Source organism: Zalophus californianus, chromosome 10, assembly GCF_009762305.2.
Source record: "Zalophus californianus isolate mZalCal1 chromosome 10, mZalCal1.pri.v2, whole genome shotgun sequence".
In the NCBI taxonomy this organism is placed as follows: Eukaryota; Metazoa; Chordata; class Mammalia; order Carnivora; family Otariidae; genus Zalophus; species Zalophus californianus.
Window position 1 is genome coordinate 69415417 of NC_045604.1, and position 22911 is coordinate 69438327.

A 22911-nucleotide genomic window follows, 5' to 3' on the forward strand; every position below is an offset into this window, starting at 1 on the left:
CCTGAGGGAGGGAGGGTGGGGGGCACCAGGGCAGAATCACCCCCAAGACGTGGATCAGCTCAGGCCCTTGTGCAGCAGATGTCAAAGAGGGGGTGGGTGACAGCCTAGTCATGAGCCTCCTGGAGGCGAACACGAAGGCTGTAGTGGGGGCTGGGCCGGGCTCTCGTCCGCTCTTGGCCTCAGACACGTTTCTGTGTATTGCCCAGGGTGGCTGTGGGGAAGGCAGCCGTGGAGGGGGGCCGGGGAACGAGGCCAGGGTTGGGAGGAGGGTCTGAGAGACGCACGGCCCGATTCTGTGTGTGGGGAGAACACAGGCCTAAGTCCTGGACACTCTCTGCGGCTGGGAGCTCGGACACTGAGGCTGTCTCAAAGGCCGGCTGAGAACGAGAACATGGAGGGCAGCGGCCTGCCTGTCCCCTCGGCCTTGGCCTGGCCTAGGGGAGCAGTGCCTGGAAGACAGCGATGACCGGGTCCTCATGGGTGGTCACGACCAGCACACTGCGGAACTTGTCAAAGAGCATGAGCAGCTGGGAGCGCCGTGTGTTCTCATTGTACATGATCTCCTCCAGGTGGTGGCGGCCACGGAAGTAGTGCAGGAGCCTGGGGTGGGGGAGAGGGCAGCGTGAGCCCAGGCAGCCCCTGTCCTAACAGCCACGGTGGGGATCGGTGCTGAGCTGCCCACAGACCTAGGCAGAGCTGGCAGGGATCCCGGGGCCTCCACCCCCAACAGGGGCAGGTGAGTTCCCCGGACCCGCCGCCCACCCACACGGTGCCCTGACGTGGGTCCACGAGGACACACGGCTGTTCACCCCCTGGAGCCACCTGAGCCTGAGGCTCACATCTGCCCTCGGCATGCTGGCATGGGTAGGAAAATGCAGGGGACAGGTCTGCCGGGGGCTTCCCTTCTTCATGCTGCTGTGGCAGCAAGTGCCATGTGGCTATGGGCCCAGACGGGGTCACTGCTCTAGGGGCCATGTGTGGCTGGAGCTGGCACAGAGGAGGCCGGGACCCAGCTGCTTCCAAGAGTCACCTGGCATGCGGTTCTTAACTGGGGGCCTGCTGCCAGTCAGCCTCACCCCACCCAAAAAACCCTCCATCTGCAGAGCCCCCCAAGTCAAAGCTGGGTGTGACAAAGTGTCACCAATGATGTAGGGGTCCTGGACACCACCGCCCCCAGCCCAGGCTCAGAGTTTTCCCAGCTGTGAGGATAAGAACCTGCCGCAGCTTCCAAAGGAGTACCAAGAGACACCCAGGCAGTCTTGGAGGGACCCCCACAGGCAGAGGCACCAGGCCTGGCATCTTGATGACAGACGGTGCCGGCCACAGTGGGCACACACAGGCGCCAGTTGGGGACACCTCAGTGCTTGAGATGCCACAGCAACCAGCAACTGCCGTTGGTCATCAGTGGATTTCAGCTGGGTTGTGCTGGGTAAGTCCCCATCCACTTGCTGATCTGACCCTAGAACTGGCCCAGTGCTGCGGGTCCGCCTGCCCCCACCTGGCAAACATGCGGAGGTCCTCGGGGTTCTGGGCTGCAGGCACGCTGAGGATGGCAGCCCGCTCGTGCTCGGACAGGCTGGCCAGCAGGTTCTCCGTCATCCTCTTGTTGAGTGGTGAGTCCCCACTGGGGAGGAGCTCCGCGCTGGAGTTATCCATGCTGGGGCTAGTGAGGGTCATGTCGTCACTGCTGGCTGTGGGTGGGCACGCGTCAGGGAGCAGCCGGCCCCCCAAACACGCCCCTGGTGCACCCACTGTGCCATCCGTGTCCACCGGGAATCCGCTGCCGCACCCTCCGGTAGCAGCCTCCACACCCCAAGGCAGGCCTGCTCGTCCCACCCGTCCGTCCCAAGATGGACAAGGGAGGGCCCTGAGCAAGGCCGGGTCCTTGCACTGAACTTGAAGATCAAGGTCAGGCCTCAGCCTAGGGAGCCTTCCAGCCCTTCGTCTCCCCCGAGCCTGGGAAGCCTGGGGGACCCGGGGCCTGGCAATGGGCTGTGTCCTTTGGGCGCATGCGGTGGCCACAGCAGCTCTTCTAAGAAGCGACTGTGAGCCAGTGTCTCCTCACAGGCCCTGAAACAGCGGGCTCAACTATCCTCCCAGCAAGGCTGGGACGTCTGCTCTGATCCCAGGCTGCTTGGGAGCCCAGAGCCACAGAGGTGCAGGAGGCGAGGGAGAGGGGTCTCCTGCCCTCCTTCAAGGGGCAAGCTGCTCAGCAGGGGACGGGGGCTGTCCGGGTGAGGGCCCAGGTGCCCACATACAGGGCGGGAGTGTGTGCACACGCACGGCCCTGTGAGGGCACATCAGTCAGCCCCAGCAGTGCCCATGTCAGGATCCCAGCTGCCACTCCCAAGTGCCTCCCAAATGCCACCCCCACCCACCAGCTGGATGCCCTGGGCAGGGGGCGCCTACTTGGGGAACCAAAGCTGAGCGCATTAGGTGTGCTGAGGCTGCGGCCGCTGACCCTGGTGGTGAGGGGGACATCGTCCTCTCGAGGGTGGGGCTCATCCTCACTGGGCGAGGCCATCAGGCACACGTAGGTGTGCAGCTGGACAAGGAGTCTGTGCTGCAGCATCCACACCACCATCTGAATGAGCTGGGTCTGCAGGACAGGCGGCATGAGCCCCCAGGGCAGCGGAGGAAGGCTGGTCCCCCGCCACTGCCTTGCTCCCCTCCAGGGAGGACCAAGGAGCCATGACCTAAGACACGATCCCCACGAGTCATCCCAGAGGCAAGGGGTCCATGAGCTCCAGGGGCCTGACCCCGGGGCACAAGGCTTCCCACCTCAGAAAAGGACCCCTCAGCTGCTGGCCAAGCCCAACTCCTTGCTCCAGGGAAGGTCACAGGAGCGCTCCCACCACACACTCGGGCTGCCCCCGTGCCCGGCCTTTCGTGCCCCCCGCTGAGAAGCAGGGCCGAGTACATGGACCCCCACCACAGAGCTGGGCCTGTGGGGACCTCCGCACCGTGGCCTGGACACTGTTCACAAAGAAGCTGCAGGCAGCTGTCTGGAGAGCAGAAGTCCTCTGCCTGGCTCAACCTGGAAGCCTGCCCAAGGACCATGAGCCCCGATGAGGTGTGTGGAGTCCACCCTTCTCTCATGGGGCTGGCCCCTGTGCAGGGCCAGTGAGGAGCCCTGAGCAGGCCCAGCTCGAGCATGGGTGAACAGGAAGGTCACACATCTGCCTGCTTGGCTTTGGGAGTCCCCCCTGGGAAGGGACGGCTGCCGGGCATGGAAACAGGGATGTACCACGTACCAGGGGCAGGTCATGACCTGGTCAAACCAAATAAAATTGAAAAGGACTGTAAGATAGTTAGAATTAAGGAATAAAACAAAGGCGCTTCATAAGCACTCCAGAGCACATGCCAGGCCCTGAAGCAGGAAACGTGACAAGCAGGCGCCTCACCCCGCTCCATCTGAGCCCCTTGACCAAGCACAAGGCGCCCCCAGGCATGGCCTGGAAAATCCACCCGCCATCCGGACCATTAGGAAGCTTCTGCTGGGGGAAGTGGGGGCACAGATGCAAAGTGTGGCTTTTATTCAGCTGGCAGGGCCTGGCACAGTTCCTGGAAACCAAAGGCCCCATGAAAGACAGCCTTTAGAACTCTGTCACACACAGCATCTGAATGAACTCAAGAACCAGGATCTCCTCCTCATTCACAACTTGAGACAAAGGGAAAGGGTTTGCTTTTAAGGACTGGTTTTGCCTAACAGATCTCACACTTATTTAAAAAAAAAAAAAAATACTTTCCTTCTGAAGACAAAGCCTTGAGAACACCCAGCCCCATCTCCCAACACCTGCCCCATCCTGGCTCTGCGCTCCCTGCCCAGAGTTCCAGAGCTGCAGGCCTTCAGCACAAGGGAGGGAAGAAGAGGCTCGTTCTGGGATCCAGCCTGCACCTGACCCAGAGCTCACCAGTTCATTCCACATGCTCATGCCTCCCTGGATGAGCCCTTGCCACACCCAGCAACCCCACCTGTCCCTCGCCTGGACCCAGGCCCACTGGGGCCTGTCCCAGGCCTGTCCTCTCCAGATCCTCTTGGATGAGGAGATTCTGGGGAACGGTGGGCCCAGGACTTAGACCCACACACCCTGTGGCCACCTAGACCGTGAAGGGGGGAGAGCCTGAGGCCAGGGCCCAAGTTCAGTGAAAACAAAGCTGACTCGGCAACCCCCCAGGAAAGGTTACCACTTTCCTGCCATCTGGGCCTCTTAACTCGGTTCTAACCCCGAGAACCACTCACGGCAGCCAGGCTGGGCTCCACCGGGGCGGGGGGGTGAGGGTGGGGGGTGGGACTTGGGACTGCCCAGGTGTCTGCAGGTGGCCTGGCTGGGGAGCCAGCTATTGGTCACCCTGGCGTGACATGTACCACCGACACAGCCAAGCCCCCTCCTCCCCAAAACCCAGGCTAAGGGTACAGCAGCACTGTGGGCCTTGGGATAAGGAATGGACACTGGGTGGGTGGTTCCCGGACTCCCTGGACTCCTGCAACTTACCTCCTGCACAGGGGGGGCGAGGGGGTTCCTGAATTCTGACAAGGAGACAGGCAAGGAGAACTTCGCAAGGACAGAGGGCAGGTCGTGAGCTGGAAACTGATGGGAGAACTGTTCGGCCAGTGGGGAGTACCTGGGAGAGGTGAGGCGAGCATGCCCATGGGCTCAGCAGGCCTCACCGTTGATCCCTGACGTCTGTGCCCTCGCCACAAGCCCAGGGCAGACAGCAGGGAGGCGCAGCATGGCAGGTGGCCCAGGATGGGTGCATTGAGGACAGAACCCAGGTGCCTTCCCGCGATGGACAGCAGGAGCCAGAGGCACAGGCCAGGGCCCCTCTGAGCCCCCGAGTCAAGATCAAGGCTCCCACCCCCCAGCCCAGGCACCCCATCCGGAGCCCACTGGCCGGACCCTGCATGGGGGCTCTGAATGCCGGAAGAGCACAGGCCCGGGGCAGGCCACGTGGCACAGGCCAGAATTAGAACGTGGACACAGCAGAGGCCAGCAAGCAAACCCAAGTGGGGAGCACCATCCTGGGCTCCGGAGACCAGAGATACTCACAGACACACGCTGGCATTGGGAGAAAGCATGTAGACGTTGTTCTCACACAGCGGGTAGATGATGATGGCCTTGCCCCAGTACACCAGGTGGGCCGCGAGCTGGAAAACCTGCAGGCAGTGGGAGCTGGGAGGATACTGCCCGACCCTCCGACCCCCTGCCCGGGCGTTTGGCACAGCACACGCACAATAACCCTTCTTATCACTGGTCCCTGGTGTGGTTTGGGATGGTCACTTCCCAGAGGACCGTGACCACAGGACCCTGTCCAGGCTGGCACTCAGGAAAGGTCTCATGAGCACTGGGACACCTCACCTCGGCAAACAGGACCACCAGCGCCAACACGGCAGAAACCTCAGCTCCTTCACCGCCGCTCTTCTCTCTCATCCCAAGTCTTACTGACACTCCAAAGCAAGGATATGTCTGCTTCCCTCCAGCTGCCATCGCCCTCACCTGTGCTATCCACCTCCCACCGCTCCCTGCAGCCAGAGCACCATCCTGGAGACCAGAGGTCTGAACCCATAGCTCAGGCTGGACTCCAGCTCTCAGCAGGGACACACTCTCCGGAGACTCTGGGGGAAAAGTTGCCCTATCTCCTCGAGCGGCAGTGTTCCCTGGCGCGTGGCCACATCCCTCCGATCTCTGCCTCCGCGGTCATACCCCCTGCCCATCTCTCACAAGGGCCCTGTGGTGACACTGGGCCCACCCAGACAATCCAGGGTCACTGCCCACCTCAAGGTCCTTCATCACATCTGCAAAGTCCCACATAAGGTTGCATTCACAGGACCTAGAGAGGATGTGAAGGTCTGTGGGGAGCCAATCACAAGGAATGGGCAGTGTGACCCTAATTTTCTGATTCAAAGATAATGTGTTAATAATTGATTCATACAAAAAGTCTGAAGGAATCTACAGTGGTTACCTCTGCGATACAGGATTGCAGGGATTCTCTGTGCCGGTAACTTGTGTAATATTTGAACATACTGACTCTATCACGACAAAAAAGCCCAAAATAGGGGAGATGGATGGGAGGACGGGTGAAACAGGTAAAGGGGTTAAGAGCGCACTTATCTTGGGGATGAAGCACTAACATACGGAACTGCTGACTCACTGTATTGCACACCTGAAACCAACAAAACACCGTATACTAATTATGCTAGAAGTAAAAGCCCAAAATACTGACTGCCTGTGATGGAACACGAATTATTTAAGATTTTACTTTTTCTTAAGCAATCTCTATGCCCAACATGGGGCTCAAACTCACGACCCCAAGATCAAGAGTCGCAGGCTCCACTGACTGAGCCAGCCGGGCACCCTGAGAACATAAGTCGCTTTAAATCATCTGAAGACGCTCACACCCGAAGCTGACACTTTCTCCCTAGGGCAGCCACCCGTTCTTGGGGCTCCAACCGGGCTCGGCCAGCTCTGCCGTCCTCGGGCCCCACGGGGCCACCTGCCACAGGTAACAGCAGCTGCAGGGGCCAGGAAGGCCAACCACACCAGCAGGAAACGCTGATTAGAGGAGCGTTCAGTAGGGAGGATTACGGAAGGGAAAAACGGTCTCCCCATGGCAAGGCTAGGGCAGGGAAGTGAAGGGGACATCACCAGAGCTTTGTCTTTGTCCAGAGAGACCAAGAAACTCGAAAGCTTAGCCCGTATGGGACAGAACATAAGCTCTGCAGTGTGTACAAAACAGCCAGCACATTTAAGGTTCTGTCTTGCGGATGATGCTACAAAGGGGAGCAGGATGTGGTGCTCAGCTCCTCCAGTCCAGGAGCCCGTATGACAATGCATGAGGGCAGAATCCGACAGACGGTCTCAGGGGATGGACAAAGGTCATGGGGTACAAACAAGGGAACGACTCATTCTGGATGGCAGACTCAGAAACCGCTGCTTTGGGAAACACAGGCCTGAGAGTTAGGCTCCCCCAACAGCTAAGGACCAAACGCCAAAGGCGTGCCTGGGTGGGTGGGGGGGGTGGGTGGCAGGGCAGGCCTGCCTCAAGCCCGCCTCACGCCTGGGCTCCTCTTCCTCAGAGCCACCGCTCCGGGGACAGGTCCTGCTGCCCCCTGGTGGCCACACGGTGCCCACCACGACCAGACCGTGGTCCTGCCCTCCGCTGTCACTTGGGAGGCACAACCGCCCTGGGACCCTCAACCTCTTCCTGAGCTTCTTCTCACTCCCTGGCCCCCACCCAGGCTCCAACCAGATCACAGCCAGGACTGAGGGCAACCGGCTCTTGTTTTCGGCTCAGGTCATGATCTCAGGGTCATGAGAACACATGAGGCCAATCCCTGGGTTGGGCTCCCTGCTCGGCAGGGGGTCTGCAAGGGATTCTGTCCCTCTCCCCCCGCCTCTCCCCCAGCTCTCATGTGAACAAGCGCACTCTCTCTCAAATACGTAAATAAATCTTAAGAAAGAAAACATGCAGCCCACAAGCACATGGCTCAGCAAGAGGATGGGACCTCCTACAGAACACAGGCCTGAATGCACACAAAAGGGGGGTGGTCAAGGCCAGCAGGTTAGGCCCTGGTTCTGCACACAGGTGGGACCTCAGCTCCCACACTGGCAAAGTACAGATGTGGTACTTTCTCACATGGTGACACCCTGAGGGCCCCTGCTTCAACCCTGCAAGCCCCCAGCCCTGGCACCCCATTCTCCACAGCCAGACACCCAGCAACTGGAGGGCCTCATGCCTCACGACTCCTGGACAGAGGACAACGTCAGTCCCCCACAGCCAGTTGACAAAGCCAGCCCCAAAGCCAAGCCTGACTCATTCCAGAACTTGGAGCCAACCCAGGAACGACCCACCCCACCACGGAAGGCCATGCAGTGGCGCTCAGCTGGACAGAGGTCCTGGGGACACGGCACACAGGCAGCCTGCTTTCCTGAGGCCCTGACCTCCCACCTCCACCCAAGGACCACCTGCTTTGAGGTGCCCTCCCATTCTCCCCCACTGCGGTGTGTCCCCAGGCCCCCAGGCTGATACCTGCAGCAAGGCCAGGTCTGCATCCTGGGCCAGCTGCTGCAGGTTCTTGACGGCGGATGTGGTCTTGATGACGCGCACCAGGGCCGGGGAGCAGTCGAGCGGGAGCTCGCCCAGCAGGGACTTCTCATCACTGAGCAGCAGTAGAGCGTGGTACGGGCTGCAGAGCAGAGTCAGGGGTCAGCGGGACACACGAGCCCAGGCCCCCTGACCAGGCACGCTGCTGGGGCACACACACCGAACCCGAGGGAAGAGGCCACTGCAAGGGTTACACAGAAGGAGCAGTGTGTCCAGGGGCCTCTAAGAAGCCACAGGGGTCACTACAACCCTCAGAAAAAACAAAGTGGAACAAAACTGAAGAAGGCCCGACGACCCAACTCCATCTCCCACCTCCGGGACTGCCCAGTGAACATCTGTTGACCGAAAAAATACATGAATATTTTCCAGGCAGAGTCCCAAATATGGAAAAGCAAAATCCCCGCCACAGGCTATGAATAGAACTACATAAAATTATACTTCAGCAAGGAAGTCCAGGAGGAAGGACACGGACTCAGAGCACAGACTGGGCAAGGGAGAGACGGTTAGGTAGTGCCTTGCTTTCTTTCATCTCCAAATTTTCTGTAATGTGCCCAGATTTCTTTTTTCAGTTATAAAAATATCTAAGGAAACAGGAGACTTTAATGGGGGTGGGGGGGTTGCAAAAACTGAGCTTAGCTCTTTCCTTGCAGGAAACCAGTTAAATTAAGAAACTGAGTTCCCACAAGTTCTGATTCAAATGCAGGAGGTCCGGTGAGCAGCCCTGGGAGGATGGAACTCCCCCCACAGTCCAGTGTCTTGCCAGGGAGCTCAGCCCCTACAGCCCTGCCCAGGCCTGAGGCGAAGACCCCCGAGCACAGAGCCTATCGCCCTTGCGGTGCCGAGAGGGCCCAGAGGAAACTTGCGGTTGGTCATTTCTGGACAAAAACCAGACCCCAAAATACACGTTTTTACTTCCATCAGCAGTAGAGCCTTACCTGCCGATTCCTGCAGCAAGAAGAAGAAAGGACAACTCTCCCCAGGCAGAGAAGCTAGGCAGTATGTAGGCTGGCACTCACCGGATGGCTTTCAGGCTCCGCTCGATGGCCTCGGGTGGAATGAGGCTGGCAGCGGCGTAGTGGATCTTATGGGGCAGGCAGAAGCTCACCTCCAGCCAGCTGTTGATGTGGAGCTGCACCACGCCCGAAGTACACAGGCTGCAGAGAGCAGGCCCCGCTGCTGTCAGGTGCCATCGCGAACCCACACACACCACAAAACCCTGTGAAGCCCTCGGGCAAGAAAGCATCTTTCCAGATCTCAGGGTGCTTAAGAGAAGAACACACACAAATCTATCTCTGGGTCGCCCTGGAATCTGCAGTCCGACCAGAGTGCCAGGACTCAAGGGAAGCCTCTTCCGTGTCTGCTCCAGAGGCTCAACGTTGCAGGGCTAAGGCCTCCTCGGCACAGGGTGAGGGCCAGGCCCCTCGCACACCCCGTGAAGGCCCCATCACAGGTGGGCAGCTAGGCAGGGCAGGGCCTGTCTCCAAAAGAGAGGTGGGCAGGAGGGGAAAGGTGTGGGCAGGGGGGGAAAGGTGTGTGCAGGGGCTGCCAAGCCCCCCAAAACGTCCCATCAGGGAGAAGCACAAGGCACCCTCCTCCCTACAGATGCCAAGCTGCACCAAAGCAACTGTCCCAGCCAGCCTCAGCTGCAAACCTCTTGCTCCCCACCTCCTCGGTGACGGCAGTTTGGTTCTTTCAGGGCCAAACACTGCTCAGGCCACATCCGGCCACCCTGTCCCTGAATCCTTGTTTCTCCCACATCCCACCTTGACCATCTGCAAATCCTGTCTGCTCTCCCTACAGACCTGCGCAGCACCAGCCCCCCCCCCCCCGGACAGCCCGCCCTCCCCACTCAGACCCCCACGGTTCCCACCTCGGCAGCCCCAGTGAGGGCCCCCAAATGCCAGGAGCCCCACATGACCTGCCCACTTTTCTCGGACCTTCTCTCCTAGCCCAGGCTGTCTGGGTCCACCTGTACTGACCACTCTGCTCTTCTCGGCCTCTAGGACTCCCTCCAGGTGCCCTGGGTTCCTTCCCTGTTCCAGGTCTCAATTCAAGCCCCACCTTCTCGGTGAGGTGAGCCCCGGCCCAGCCCCAGCCCCAGCCCCCCAGGCAATCACTGCTGTGTGGTCGTGCGTGTCTGGAGCACCTGACCACAGGATGCACCTACACTTGTCTGCTGCTGGATGCAGTTTCCCCGACAGAATTCAGTCACCAGCTCTGGTCTTAGGTTTCACTAACTGCTCCCCGCACAGCTGGTCAAGTGTCGGGTGCTTGGGGGGCACTGAGAACCACCTCATGAATAGAGGAAGGAAAGGGGTCCAAGGAACACGCTGCCAACTCTGGGTGGACAATCTTCCGGGAAGCCCCTGCTCAGAGAACAGGTTGCTGGTGGCTCCTCAGCAGGCACGTGGCCCCGTATGCCCTGCACCGCAGAACCACACACAGAGCTGTTTCCAGCAGGTGCTTCTGGAACCCTCCAACGAGAAGCCAGCCTGACAGCACCCAAAGCCTGGTGCACAGCTCCTGTATTAAGTGCCAACAGCACTCGGTGTCTGACACGGAGAAGTGGCCACTTGGGCAAAGCCCCCCTGGCAGGTGGACAAGAGGGGGATGTGTGCCCACTGTCGAGGCCTGCCCTGGCCTGGCCCAGTTCTTCCCATTACATTCCAGCCCTACTCTGCAATTCCCAAGTGGCCAGAGAGACCAAGACGCCCACATCCGGCCAAGTGTGGGGCGGGCCATGGCTCAGACCTCCCTCGGGGGCACACAAATGCACGGTGCTGGCAGGCGGCCCTAAGGTCCTCACTGCCCACGCCCACAGGCTGTTCTTACCATCTCTTCCCCGAAGCCTCAGGCAGCAGACCAACTACCACAGGTTTCTCCACGGGGCCACCCAAAGAGCCGGCAGAATCTGTGGCCAGCTGTTTTCTCAAGCAAGGAATGTGTAATGAGAAAAAATGGGGAAGAACACAAAGCACATCTGTGACCTCCAGGACCCCCTAGGATTCCTGCCAACACCACTATGTGCTCATTGCCCCGTGCCGCACTCCCAGGACACCTGCACCACTGAATAGCCCCCGGAGGGAAGGTCAGAGCACCCGCTGCTGGGAGGGTGGGGGCTGCAGGCTGTGGCTGAGTCTGGAAGGCAAAAGTTTGGTCACTGCTGAGCCACAGTCCCTTAGGGTGAAACGCATGAGTGGGTCTAATGAGAGTCACAATCTAGAGAAGAGATCTGGGATCCTTCCCCAAGGTCCCAGAAGAACGGAGTGCTAGTGAGCGCCTGGGTGGCTCAGTTGGTTAGGCGACTGCCTTCGGCTCAGGTCATGATGCTGGACTCCCAGGATCAAGTCCTGCATTGGGCTCCCTGCTCAGCGGGGAGTCTGCTTCTCCCTCTAACCCTCCCCCCTCTCATGCTCTCTCTCTCCCCCTCTCTCATTCTGTCTCTCAAATAAATAAATAAAATCTTTTAAAAAAATTAAATTAAAGAGGCGCCTGGGTGGCTCAGTCATTAAGCGTCTGCCTTCGGCTCAGGTCATGGTCCCAGGGTCCTGGGATCGAGCCCCGCATCGGGCTCCCTGCTCCGCGGGAAGCCTGCTTCTCCCTCTCCCATTCCCCCTGCTCTTTCGCTGTGTCTCTATCAAATAAATAAATCTTTAAAAAAAAAAATTAAATTAAATTTAAAAAAAAAAGAACGGAGTCCTAAATAAGTAAATATGAGCAGATGGAGGTTCCCAGAACCTCACCAAACTTTGGGCAAGGGTCTTTGCAGGTGGACAGCTCCCATCAAACCCTGAGAAACAACCTCTTACAAAATCCAAGGTCACACCATGAGAGGGCTGCCCCGTGGATGAGAGTCTCCATGTACAAAAGGACGAGAAGAGTGAGAAAGAGCAGGGCTGCAGGGAGAGCGAACTTGATAAAGCTAACATGAGCAGGCTTCCTCCCTCCTCTGTTTCACTATATACCTGGACAGAAAGGCTGGTGGACTGAAAGAAAGGTCTGCTTCTGAGCTGTCATCCTTAGGATATGGCTCAAGGTAGCAGATGGAACACCAGAGAATCAGAATTAAACACGGATACTCCTATGACCTCACACGCAGCTCATTTTGCTCCCCCAGGAGCTGGGCAATGCCACGAGCATGCACACACTGGCGTGGGGTCTTCTCCCGAACACTCCCATGTCGGTTCCCTGGTGTTCGTGCGGATTTCCACTTTTCCAGACATCTGTCCACCCATGGAGTACTTCACACTGAGATGCAGCGTGGAGCCTGCGTGGAACACACCCACCCACATGGAGCCCCAGGAAGCCCATAGTCCTCCTGCAGCAAGAGGTGAGCCAGGAGCCGCAATGAAGTCTGCTCAGAGGAGGGGAAAAAAGCCTCCTCTCTGTTTTTGAAGCACAGTTTGTTTTTTTCTAACACCTCCAGGGTGGAGGCGGCCCACCCTCCCCTCCGAAAATCTCTCTGAGGCTACGACTCATGTATGTATTTATTATTATTGCAGAATAGTTGACATACAGCTTGTACCAGGTTCGGTGTTCGACAGTTCTCTACAGTACTCAGTGCTCACCCCCATAAGCGTAGTTGCCATCTGTCACCAAATAACATTATTGCAGTATTACTGAGTACATTCCCTATGCCACACAAAGTGCACTTTTAAGACCAGACTCTCCAGGGTTCCTGCTATGTCTGTACTTCTGCTGGCAAGGGAGCCATGTCTGGTCTGGAAACACTACGAAAGGCGCTGCCCCACGTGAGGCTTATCCAGCCTGCCACACAGCTCGGGGCCACACAGCGTCGCCCAGCCCCATCTGCCACGCGAGATAGATGCTCCGAGTCCTAAGCCGATGACTGTGCATGAGGCAACACACTGGCCTTCACGACATGCCCTTATCGTTCCCACCCCAGATGGAAGGCAGTGTGTACCAGCTTACTCCGTTACCCTCCCATCTCACCACGTGAGAAAGAACTTCAGCTCCTAACGCATCAGCTAAGAGCTGAAACCCCCTTCTTTGGTCTCCCGGCCAGCCCAGCACCCCCCGATCACTCTGGTCCTGCACACAGCCAGGCTCCCTACTACATGGCGTGGGACACTGTACACAATTCAAGAGGGCCGAGTGGGCTCTAAAAGGCCCACCTTGAAATTTCACACAAAAGGTGTATAGAAGTGCATTTTATGGAAAAAGGGACTAAAACTCCCAGGATATGTCTGTGGCCGCATCTCTGCTCTGAACAGACGGCACTGGGAGGCAGCGTTCCCAAGCACAGAGTTCCCAATGCCACCCGCCCGACCAGGCCCTGGGCAGCTCCCCTGAGCTCTGAGCCTCCTGGCCCCACCACAGGCCCCGTTACCTCTGAAAACCGTTCAACAAACACTTTGTCAAGCCATGGACTCCACAACAACATGACTGCTGTCTGCTCGTTCCTTCAAGCACCAGTGGGCAGCCACAAGGTCTGTGTTACAGAAAGTGAAGGGACATTCCCCGACTTCACGGGAGACCCAACCTGACCGTCACACATATGCGTGGGGCACGGTCACTGAGGTCACCGGGCCCCCAGGGGGAGACACAGAAGCTGCAACAGTCAGGGTAGGCTCCAAGGGAGTCATGCTACCAGCCTATACTCACAGACACTTAGGTCCTGGGGCACGAGGCCACACCACAACCCTGAATTTTAATTAGAACAGCAAATCCAGAACAACTCCTTTGAGAAGTCTCACCCCAATCTCCAACCTCCACGGTGTCTCACGTCTGCTCAGAGAAAACCTTTCCCAGGATCTGCTGGAAAGCTGCCAAAGGGAGAAGGCGGCTCTGTGCTACTGATCAGTCATGTAAATCCACGTCTTCCTTTCTCAGTTCCAAAGTAAGTCCACCCTGCAGCAGCAAAGGGAAGGCCACAGCCCAGGGGGGCTCCTGGGCAGTCACGGAGCCCCTGCTATTGGCAGGCTGGGACAGGGTGCAAGGGAGGACCCCACTGTCCCTGGGACTCCCACCAGAGTAGCACTGCTGCTGGCTTGCGGGAGCTGGGCCCCAGGACCCACGACTGGGCAGGGTGGGGTCTGGGAACAGGAAAGGGTGGGTGGGTGGGGGTTCACCTGGAGGAAACAGGATCCTGAACACTAATGCACCAGGGTGCTTGGGCTAGAGGAAGGAGGCAAGTGCTGAACAGTGAACCCTGGGAGCCGTTTCTTCCCCCAAACTCTGATTCCTGGCCTCCTTTAAACAATGCCCACTGGGGGGCACTGCGCTGCCTCAAGTTCTCAGCAGCAGCAGGTGGGCCAACCACGCAGCCCTTCACTGCCTCCAACTTGCAGGTCAAACATAAGAAAGCACAGTCCATTCTTTCTTTAGACATAGCACTTCTGGTTCTGGTTTGGTGTTCATCTTGGGGTTAGCCTGAACTTTGCTTGTGGCCTGACCGTAGCTGAGGCAGGCAGAGTACCATTCAGAGCAAGGGAACATGCTCCAAGGAAGCAACTCCCAACACCAGCCAACCCAAGACCAACGGGCGGCACTTCTCTGACTGCAGAGACTTCGACATGGTCATGAGCGATGTCACGGGAGAAAGCGGTGGGGGGGGGGGAACTACAGGACAACAGTCCCCGTGCCCTAACAGCCAGCAGTCACTGGGGTCAGGACGAAGCCAGCCCTGCTCTGCCTCCCGTGTGACGGACGGGGGTCTGAGGACAGCTCGGACAGGACGGGGGACGCGCACGGCAGCATCCGGACACAGCTGTGGACGCAGCACACCTGAGGTCGAGCTCACCAAGACCCTGGGCCGGCACAGCCAGAGGAAGAGGGATCTCCTGTGGGGCTAGTGGGGGTGCAGCGTGTGGCAAAGCCCCACGGGGACGTGTGCCCTATCACAAGGACTTTACCTCCTCGGCCTGGCAATTCATCGGATGGATAAACAGGTACACGTGCACAACCCTACGTGTGCACGGCTGAGCATCAGGCCTTGCAGCACCAGAGGCTGAGGCCGACGAAATGCCCAGGACAGGGGCTGGCTAACTGGGCAGCCGCAGAAGAAGTCCTTATTTCCCAGGAGAGACAGGGTCTAGGCTACACGGCTAAACTGAGAAGGCAGGGGTCGTCAGCAGGTGCAATGTAAAGGGACAAAGGGGGTCAGCGTCCACCTGTGTGCACCTCCAGCCCAGCGGTACAGGATGGCACATGCCACATGCCGGCCTGCTGACATGCTTCTGCCACCGGGACAGGGGCCTGGTGGCACAGCAGGAAACACACGCAACACTGATTTTCAGGCTGGATGGATACATGATCCTTTCAAAAGCTTCACTGAAAACAGCAAAAAGAACGGGGCACCTGGGTGGCTCAGCTGTGAAGCGTCTGCCTTCGGCTCAGGTCATGATCCTGGAGTCCAAGGATCGAGCCCCACATCGCGCTCCCTGTTTAGCAGGGAGTCTGCTTCTCCCTCCCCCTCTGCCCCTCACCCTGCTCTAGCATGCTCTTTCTCAAATAAATAAATTCTTTTTAAAAAATTAATTAATTAGGGGCGCCTGGGTTGCTCAGTCGTTAAGCGTCTGCCTTTCAGCTCAGGTCATGATCCCAGGGTCCTGGGATCGAGCCCCGCATCGGGCTCCCTGCTCGGCGGGAGGCCTGCTTCTCCCTCTCCTACTCCCCGTGCTTGTGTTCCCTCTCTCACTGTCTCTCTCTCTCTGTCAAATAAATAAATAAAATCTTAAAAAAAAATTAATTAATTAAAAAACAGCACAAAGAATGAAAAATTTCCAAAAGGCTCATAACAATAATCACTGGGTATGGGATCAGAGATGGGCTGTTTTCTCTATACTCTTCTACATTTCCTAAATATCAATAATGAGCATGTATTGTTGGTGAGATCAGGAAAAATGCTAATACCAAAAAAGGATGCTAGACAAGCCACCTTCTCTGGGCTTGGACGACACATGGTCTCGCCAGCCACAGCTCAGACCCAGCCCACCTCCCACGGGTGGCGTCGAGTCTGCCGATGGAGTGAAGCACTGGGAAGGCCTGGGGCTGCGCGCACGGACAAGGCCCAGAGAAGGGGCCTGCACCTCAGTGCAGACTGTGCAGCAACATGTCTAGTGCTCTGAGTGGTGGCCCCTCGAGAACCAATGGTCCTGGAGCAGAAGGGCACAGCTTGCAGGGGAAGTGTCACCTGGGCACCCGCCCGAGCCCCCTCCACCACCTCCCACCCACCCTGCAGACCCAGGCTCAGGGAGCAGTGGACCCTCTTAAAAGAAAAGAAGTTCTCTGCTTCTCCACAGAAAGCTGGGAACACCAATATGACTGGAACAACTGAGAGGCTCTGCTGGGTCTGCAATGCGGGCTGCCTTCCTAAACTCAGCCCCCAAACCCCAAGTCCCACGAGCGGAGGGCACCCTCTGAGCCTCCGTTTCCTCCTCAGTGAAGTGATGACAGTGACACCCATCTTAGGAGGCAGACCCGGAACTCGCACCGTGTCATCTGACCTGTTATCTCATGACTCACGAGAATTTCAGGCTCTCATGCATGACTTCAGGGTCGGTTCCGGGGGCTGGCACTCCCAGTCCTCTCTCACCCCCATCTCAGCGGTACAACAGGAGAATGGGCAGCAAGGCCCACGGGCAGGGGCGCCACCTGTCTTACCTGTCATAAGCTTCCTTGAGGTCCCTGGCCAGCTTGCACTTGGGCAGAATGTGATGAAATGGGGACTGAGGACCATCATTTGCTGCAAGAGTCAGAACAGAGAATTCAGAGCCTCCAAAGCAAGGAAATATGCAAAGGCTAGAATGGAAAATACCTTTAAAACAAGTTAACTGGGGCACCTGGGTGGCTCAGTCAGTTGAAAGTCTGACTCTTGGTTTTGACTCAGATCATGATCTCAGGGTGTCGTGAGACGGAGCCCCCGCACTGAGCTCCTCACTCAGCAGGGGAGCCTGCTCAAGCTTCTTTCTCCCCCTCTGCCCCTCCCCACCCCCGCACTCACATGCTCTCTCTAAAATAAATAAATCTTAAAACAAAGAAAGTTTACATGAAAATAATCTGTGCAACCAGTTGAATTAAGATGAGACTTTGGCTGATGTATTCACACTGTCTTTATACGGGAGATCTGTATGGAAACCACCACTGGTGCCCCTGCCCCTGCAGCCAGTTCACCGGTGGCCCCAGAGCACAGAACCCCAGAGACACTTTCCGCCTGGTGAGCAGGTGCTTCCATGCCTCGTCCCTCTCGCTCATACCAATACTATTTTTATGATCAAAAATCTTTCATTAATCCTTTCTCATTAATGCCTTAAAATATGTAGTTAAATTGAATTTGTAAAAAAAATTTCCTGTGATAAGGGCACCCGGGTGGCTCAGTTGGTGAAGCATCTGCCTTAAGCTCGGGTCATGATCCCAGGGTCCTGGGTTCGAGTCCCTCTCCTGCTCCCCCTGCTTGCGCGCTCTCTCTGATAAATGAAATCTTAAAAAAAAAAAAATTTCTGTGATAAAGTGACAGACTCTAAAGAGAATTTCTTTTAAACAGCTTCTGGATTGTTATTAACACATAACTAGCCAAAACATTATACGTTCGGCAGCTGTCAAATATAAAAAGCGAGTTTTCACTGAAAATGCACCTGAGGGGGACAATACTCATACGCCAATCACCACTTTCACTTATCGCTAGAGTTACACTGGGGTCACCTTCAAACCTGTTCCTGGTTTTCTCTTATTTCAGAGGCGCTGATCTGAGATGGAGATGGAGTGTGTTGCAAGTAGGCGTTTCTCTGTGCTTAGAGGTGTTACGGAATGCCGAAATCCACAGGGGGATCTACTGGCAAATAATACCTTTAATAATCGGCCCGTTGGTAACTCAGTTAGGTCTTCCTTCACTTCACTCGGAAGCGAGGGCCTGGGAAGGGCCCACCTTGCCAGCCCCATTCCCAGCGGCCCCTGCACGTGTCCTCCCGCCACCGGCCGTGGGGCAGTGCCGCTGGGAGGCGGGGTGCCGTTCGGGCTGCAAGATCCATCTCCAGCATCAGTTCAGAGCTGCCCTCCAGCTGTGTCCCTTGGGGCGTCCTCCCTTCGCAGGGAAGATCACCAGACCAGCACATACGCCCTTGGTGCCCATCTCTGCATCTGCAAACCTGGACCGGGGCCCCTGCCATGTGTGTGGAGCAGAGAGACTCCCGCGGCGCTCACCGTCAGCCACCGCGGACACCTCGTCCTGCAGCGCCAGGATCAGCTTGGCCTCTCTCGTGAGGTACTGGCATCGGCGCTCCTCATGCTGCAGCACGGTGGCGATGCGTCGGGAAAGGGTGTGCAGACAGTTTATCACCGACGGGTCCGCATTGGCCTGTGGGAGAGGCCACGGGGGACTCGGACGGCACCCGGGCGCGGCCGACCCACGGCACGAGGAGCCCTCTGTCCTCCTCTCCCGCACAGCCCCTTCTGGGTGCCACCGCGGTCCCCAGCCCTGTGTCCCCTCCAAGGTCCGTCCACACAAACGCCAGTGTGCTCAGCATCCCAGCTCGGGAATGGCTGCCTGCAGGGTAACGCTGGGGTGGTTCTGTGGGGCCCCCCAGCCGGGGGGGGCGGGGGACACAGGCATTTCCGACAAGCGGAGGCGCTGCAGGGCACCGCACCAGGGCCATCCAGGACGGCGGGTTACAGAGCCAGCCTCCGCTCGGGGGCGGCGGAGCAGCCGACCCACCCGCTGTGTGACCCCAGGCTCCCGTCTGAGAACGTTCAACAGCGGCCCTCCCCCACCGGTCAGTCTGACAGAGCCTATCCAGGGCACAAGCCCAGCAGTGTTTGCGGTCACCGTGTACGGCTGACTTGGTGGACAGGACCAGGCTTTGTGAGAATTCAACCACACAGACCCACTACACCAGGGTCACAGAGCGGAGTAAGCACAAGCCCCAGGCTGGCTGAGTGCTGAGCACACTGCCCTCAGGAGAAGAGGCTCCTCCCAGCAGAAACAAGCCTGACCAACAGAAGTCAGCAGGCTCCAGGCCACCCCTCTCCCCACAAGCTCCCTGGGCACCCCTGTGCCAACCCTGGAACCTATCAGACACCCAGCGAGGCCAGGCAGGCACACCCACCCAGGCCAGGGGTGGGGCAGGCAGCTGAAGGGTCTCTGAAGATGCTCCACAGAGCAGATAACCGGCCAACCATGACTCAGTGTTTCAGGAGGCCGCCAGGGCTGCTGAGTGATCGAGGGGTGGAGGTGGGAGAAGGGAGAGGGACGCATGGTACCGCTGATTAAACCCCTAGTACTGCCTCCCCACCCCCCCGTTTATCTGGCAGCAGGGCCCTACCAGCAAGGTGTCCACAGCCAGCCTTCTGGACCAAAACCCACACCAGACTCAGTGAACACCTTCATCACCTGGAGTTGGAAAGATTTTCTGAACTCCTAGCAGATCTCATGTTCACAAACAGAATCCACACCTGACAACAGCATGCCTGCCCTGGGGAGAGGACTAAACACTACTTTCAGGCCAAGCCCATCACCGGGCAGCAACCCTGCCCCTTCATGTCAAGGACAGCCCCTCAACAATGTCTCCCACAAGACTGTGAAACTAGAGGGCCTAGGTTATAAAGCATGTACAATGTGCAACTGCTTTACAACAAAATACACTTCTAGAAGACTCTGTATCAAAATACTCTCAGCAGCAAAACAGAGGAAGGAGAATGATCCTATGCACATGGTGATTCCCTTCAAGAAGCAACCAAGCCACACCTGAGAGCCTGATCTTATGCTCACGGTCCTAGTGGCTGGGACAGGACGGTGTTTTTGGTCAGATGGCCGAGCCCACCAGTTGTACATTCCCAGACATGCAAGGGGGTGCTCACCCAGGCGAGGCCCGATGACCCGCACTGATGGGGTATGCTGGGGTATCCTGTGTGGCTTCACAGGCCAGGCAGCACTCAAGGTGCCTGCAGAGCCCAAGGCTTTGTCTGGCCACAGTGAGAAAGGGACCACCTAGGACGTGCCGGCCCTGAGTGGGAACTCTTAGAAACACCACATTTGCCCCAACGGTGATGTGAAACAGCAGGAAATTTAGGGGATTACCTGTGAGACTTTCTCGCTCCCAGAAAGTGCACTGAAATGTAATAAGGCCTTCAGAGCAAATGTCCAATTTGCAGGCAATACACAAACAGAGAGTAAGCACGATCAGATGAATCCAGACATGGACCATTCAATGGGATGAAGGGAGAAGAAAGTCCTAGACTGGAAGAGACCCGCAGACACAGCCCACACACCTGTGAGGGCGAGGTTTTCATCCTGGTCCAGACAGGACAACGGCAAAAACTATGGCCACCAGGCACTAGCTGATACCAAATTACGGCAAACTTTATCAGATGTGAAAGGGTATCACGGTATAACATAACTGTTCCTATTTCATAGAGATGCCACCTGAAGTACATAGAAATGAGCAGACATGAGGTCTGGGACTTGACCTGAAACACCTGAGAACCCAGGGTGGCCTGGTGACAGCAAGGGGACATCAGAGATGGGTGTATGAGGTTAATCAAACTATTGTCACTAGTTGGGGATTTGTTTAAAACTCTTCGATGTGAAAAGAAAAAACAGTATGTTTTTATGTGACCATTAAAAAGGAGAAAATAACTTTCTACCCTAAAAATATCAGCACTTTACATTATTTAAAATTCCCACCCCCCCCCAACATCATGGCCCCTGCTACTTGAAGTCCTGCGCTACCTCGTTTCCTACCACAGCAATCCACCCATCCTCCCCCAGGTTCTGGCCTCACCCCAAGCCTCACCTTCAACAGCCACAGGCTGGGCCACATAGCAACTACCGCCCTGTCTCATCAGCCCCCAGCTGCCGGACACCGGCACTGTTTCCAGCCTGGTTATTATCATAAAGGTCTCCCTACAACCTCAAAATCTGCTTGTTTTCTTGACGGCTGTATCCAAGGGAGTCAGACGTGCTGCTGTCACACACTGTTCCCCAGAGACCAGGGCCTGCCTGCAGGATGGGGCCACGGCTGCTTCTCACCGCCCACCCACAGGGACAGCTTTAGCCAGCATTGTGTGGGCTGTTTCTTACTTAATGGACTGCTCTCTCGGGTGTCCGCAGTGTGTCATTTTAGAAGTCATGCCCCATACTATTTACACTATGAACATCCCAAGACTGTAAAATTCAAGGTCTCCACTTGGAACCGGACACCCCAGGGACAGCCACTGTTAACCCATCACTTTGTCTTAACACGGCTCCTTATTTATCAGCAAGGTAGGCCAGTTTTAAAAATTAGCTCCATTCCAAAGAACCTTTTCTCTGGCATCATTTTGGTTTTGAGCCGTTCACAGTGAATGTGGTCTCCTCTCAAGAGAAAAGCACCTCGAGACTTAGAATGACACACAATTTTACCGGTGTCCTCTGCTTAGTGTCATTTCGGCCACTCTGAAGGCTTTCAGAGCACACAGTGCTGCCCGTCACGGAGACCGGTCACTCTGAAATGCTTCTGTGAAAAGCCATCATGCAGATCACATGTGCCCAGCCAGAAAGAACTACTGAGTATTTTGGCACAAACAGGTAGTGGGAGAGTTCAGAGGAATTCCGTTATGTAAAGTCACCAAATAGATATTTCCTAGGCAATTCAAAGTCCTTTCATAATATGGTGAGTCTTTACCCAGGGATGCTTTTTATGCTTACTTAGATCCCTTATATTTTGACAGCTTCATTGAAAAGAAATCTCCTCTAACACAACTTCAGACAGTCTGGGAACTGCCCTAAGAAACGATCAGCTTAATCATTAAAAACAAAATGGAAAGCAACAAGTGCTGGTGAGGAGGAAGGTATGCTGGAACGCTCACACTGCTGGTGGGGAGGAAAGATGGTGCCGCCGCCGTGGGCAGCAGTCTGGCGGCTCCGCAACACAACCCTGGAATTCCACTCCGAGGTGTATACCCAAGGGACATGAAAACATGTGTCCATGCAAACATTTGGACACATGTATCCATAACAGCATTGGTCACAATACTGTACTGATGAACATACATCGTTCATAATGGACAAAATGCAGAGACAACACAAACGTTCATCAACAGATGATGCACAAACGGTGGTCCATCCATACAACAGAATACGGTTCCGCCACAAAAAGGAATGAAGTACGGATACATGCTACCACATGGATGAAAAAGTGACAGCAGACAGACACCAAAGGTCACAAAGTGTAGGATCCAATCTCTATGAAAATGCAGAATAGGTAAACCCACAGAAGGAAAGCAAACTGGTGGTTTCCAGGGGCTGGGAGAGGAGAGGAAATGAGGAATAAGTGATCTCCTTTTGGGGCAATGAAACGTCCTGGAACTGACAGTGGTGAGAGTCATACAACGTTGGCTCCTGAAGCCACCGAACTCTACACTTTAAAATGGTTAAAATGGTAAATACTATGTGTATTTTATTTAGAAAACACAGTATGGGTAGACTCTTGCAGGACCCCAGGAGGGGCCTGGCAACAGCTGGGCAGTCTGAGCTCTGAGCCAATGACACAGTCACCAGAAGTGAGGGGCGGCTACTCTCCCCGGACCTTCCTCCCCGATCTACCAGGGCTCTTCTGTACGCTTGCTCACCCTCAGTGCAAACACCACATTAAAAAGAATCATGGTGGGAGCTTCCCTCTTCGGAGATGGATCTGTTTTGGAAACCTGGAAAAGAAATACATTCTAATGAGCGAGAGCCACCACATCCCAAGAAATCCTGTTTAGTGCTATCCTCCAGGCAGGGGGAGAGGTTCCACAATATAGCCGACCCAAAGAAAAACAGAGTCCTGGGGTCTTTGAGAAGTGATCACTGCCTCTGAGTGGGCAAGC

General features: G+C 56.4%; 1 protein-coding gene across 5 annotated transcripts in view; it reads right to left on the reverse strand.

Moving 5' to 3' along the window:
* Window positions 1–30: 30 nt before the first annotated feature.
* NPRL3 (NPR3 like, GATOR1 complex subunit) overlaps window positions 31–22911 on the reverse strand; it is a 37730-nt gene continuing 14849 nt past the window's right edge. For 3 of the 5 annotated variants that reach the window (XM_027613576.2, XM_027613574.2, XM_027613572.2), the window contains 10 exons: window positions 22672–22746; window positions 18268–18421; window positions 16732–16813; window positions 9123–9260; window positions 8032–8188; window positions 5052–5158; window positions 4497–4626; window positions 2410–2599; window positions 1499–1691; window positions 31–600 (listed from right to left, as the gene is read on the reverse strand). In XM_027613576.2, the coding sequence (XP_027469377.1) occupies window positions 435–600; window positions 1499–1691; window positions 2410–2599; window positions 4497–4626; window positions 5052–5158; window positions 8032–8188; window positions 9123–9260; window positions 16732–16813; window positions 18268–18421; window positions 22672–22746 (1392 nt within the window). In that variant the 3' untranslated portion in view covers window positions 31–434. Of the gene's footprint in view, window positions 601–1498; window positions 1692–2409; window positions 2600–4496; window positions 4627–5051; window positions 5159–6153; window positions 6166–8031; window positions 8189–9122; window positions 9261–16731; window positions 16814–18267; window positions 18422–22671; window positions 22747–22911 lie in introns of all 5 variants that reach the window. The other 2 variants (XM_027613575.2, XM_027613573.2) reach the window with 1 other exon arrangement.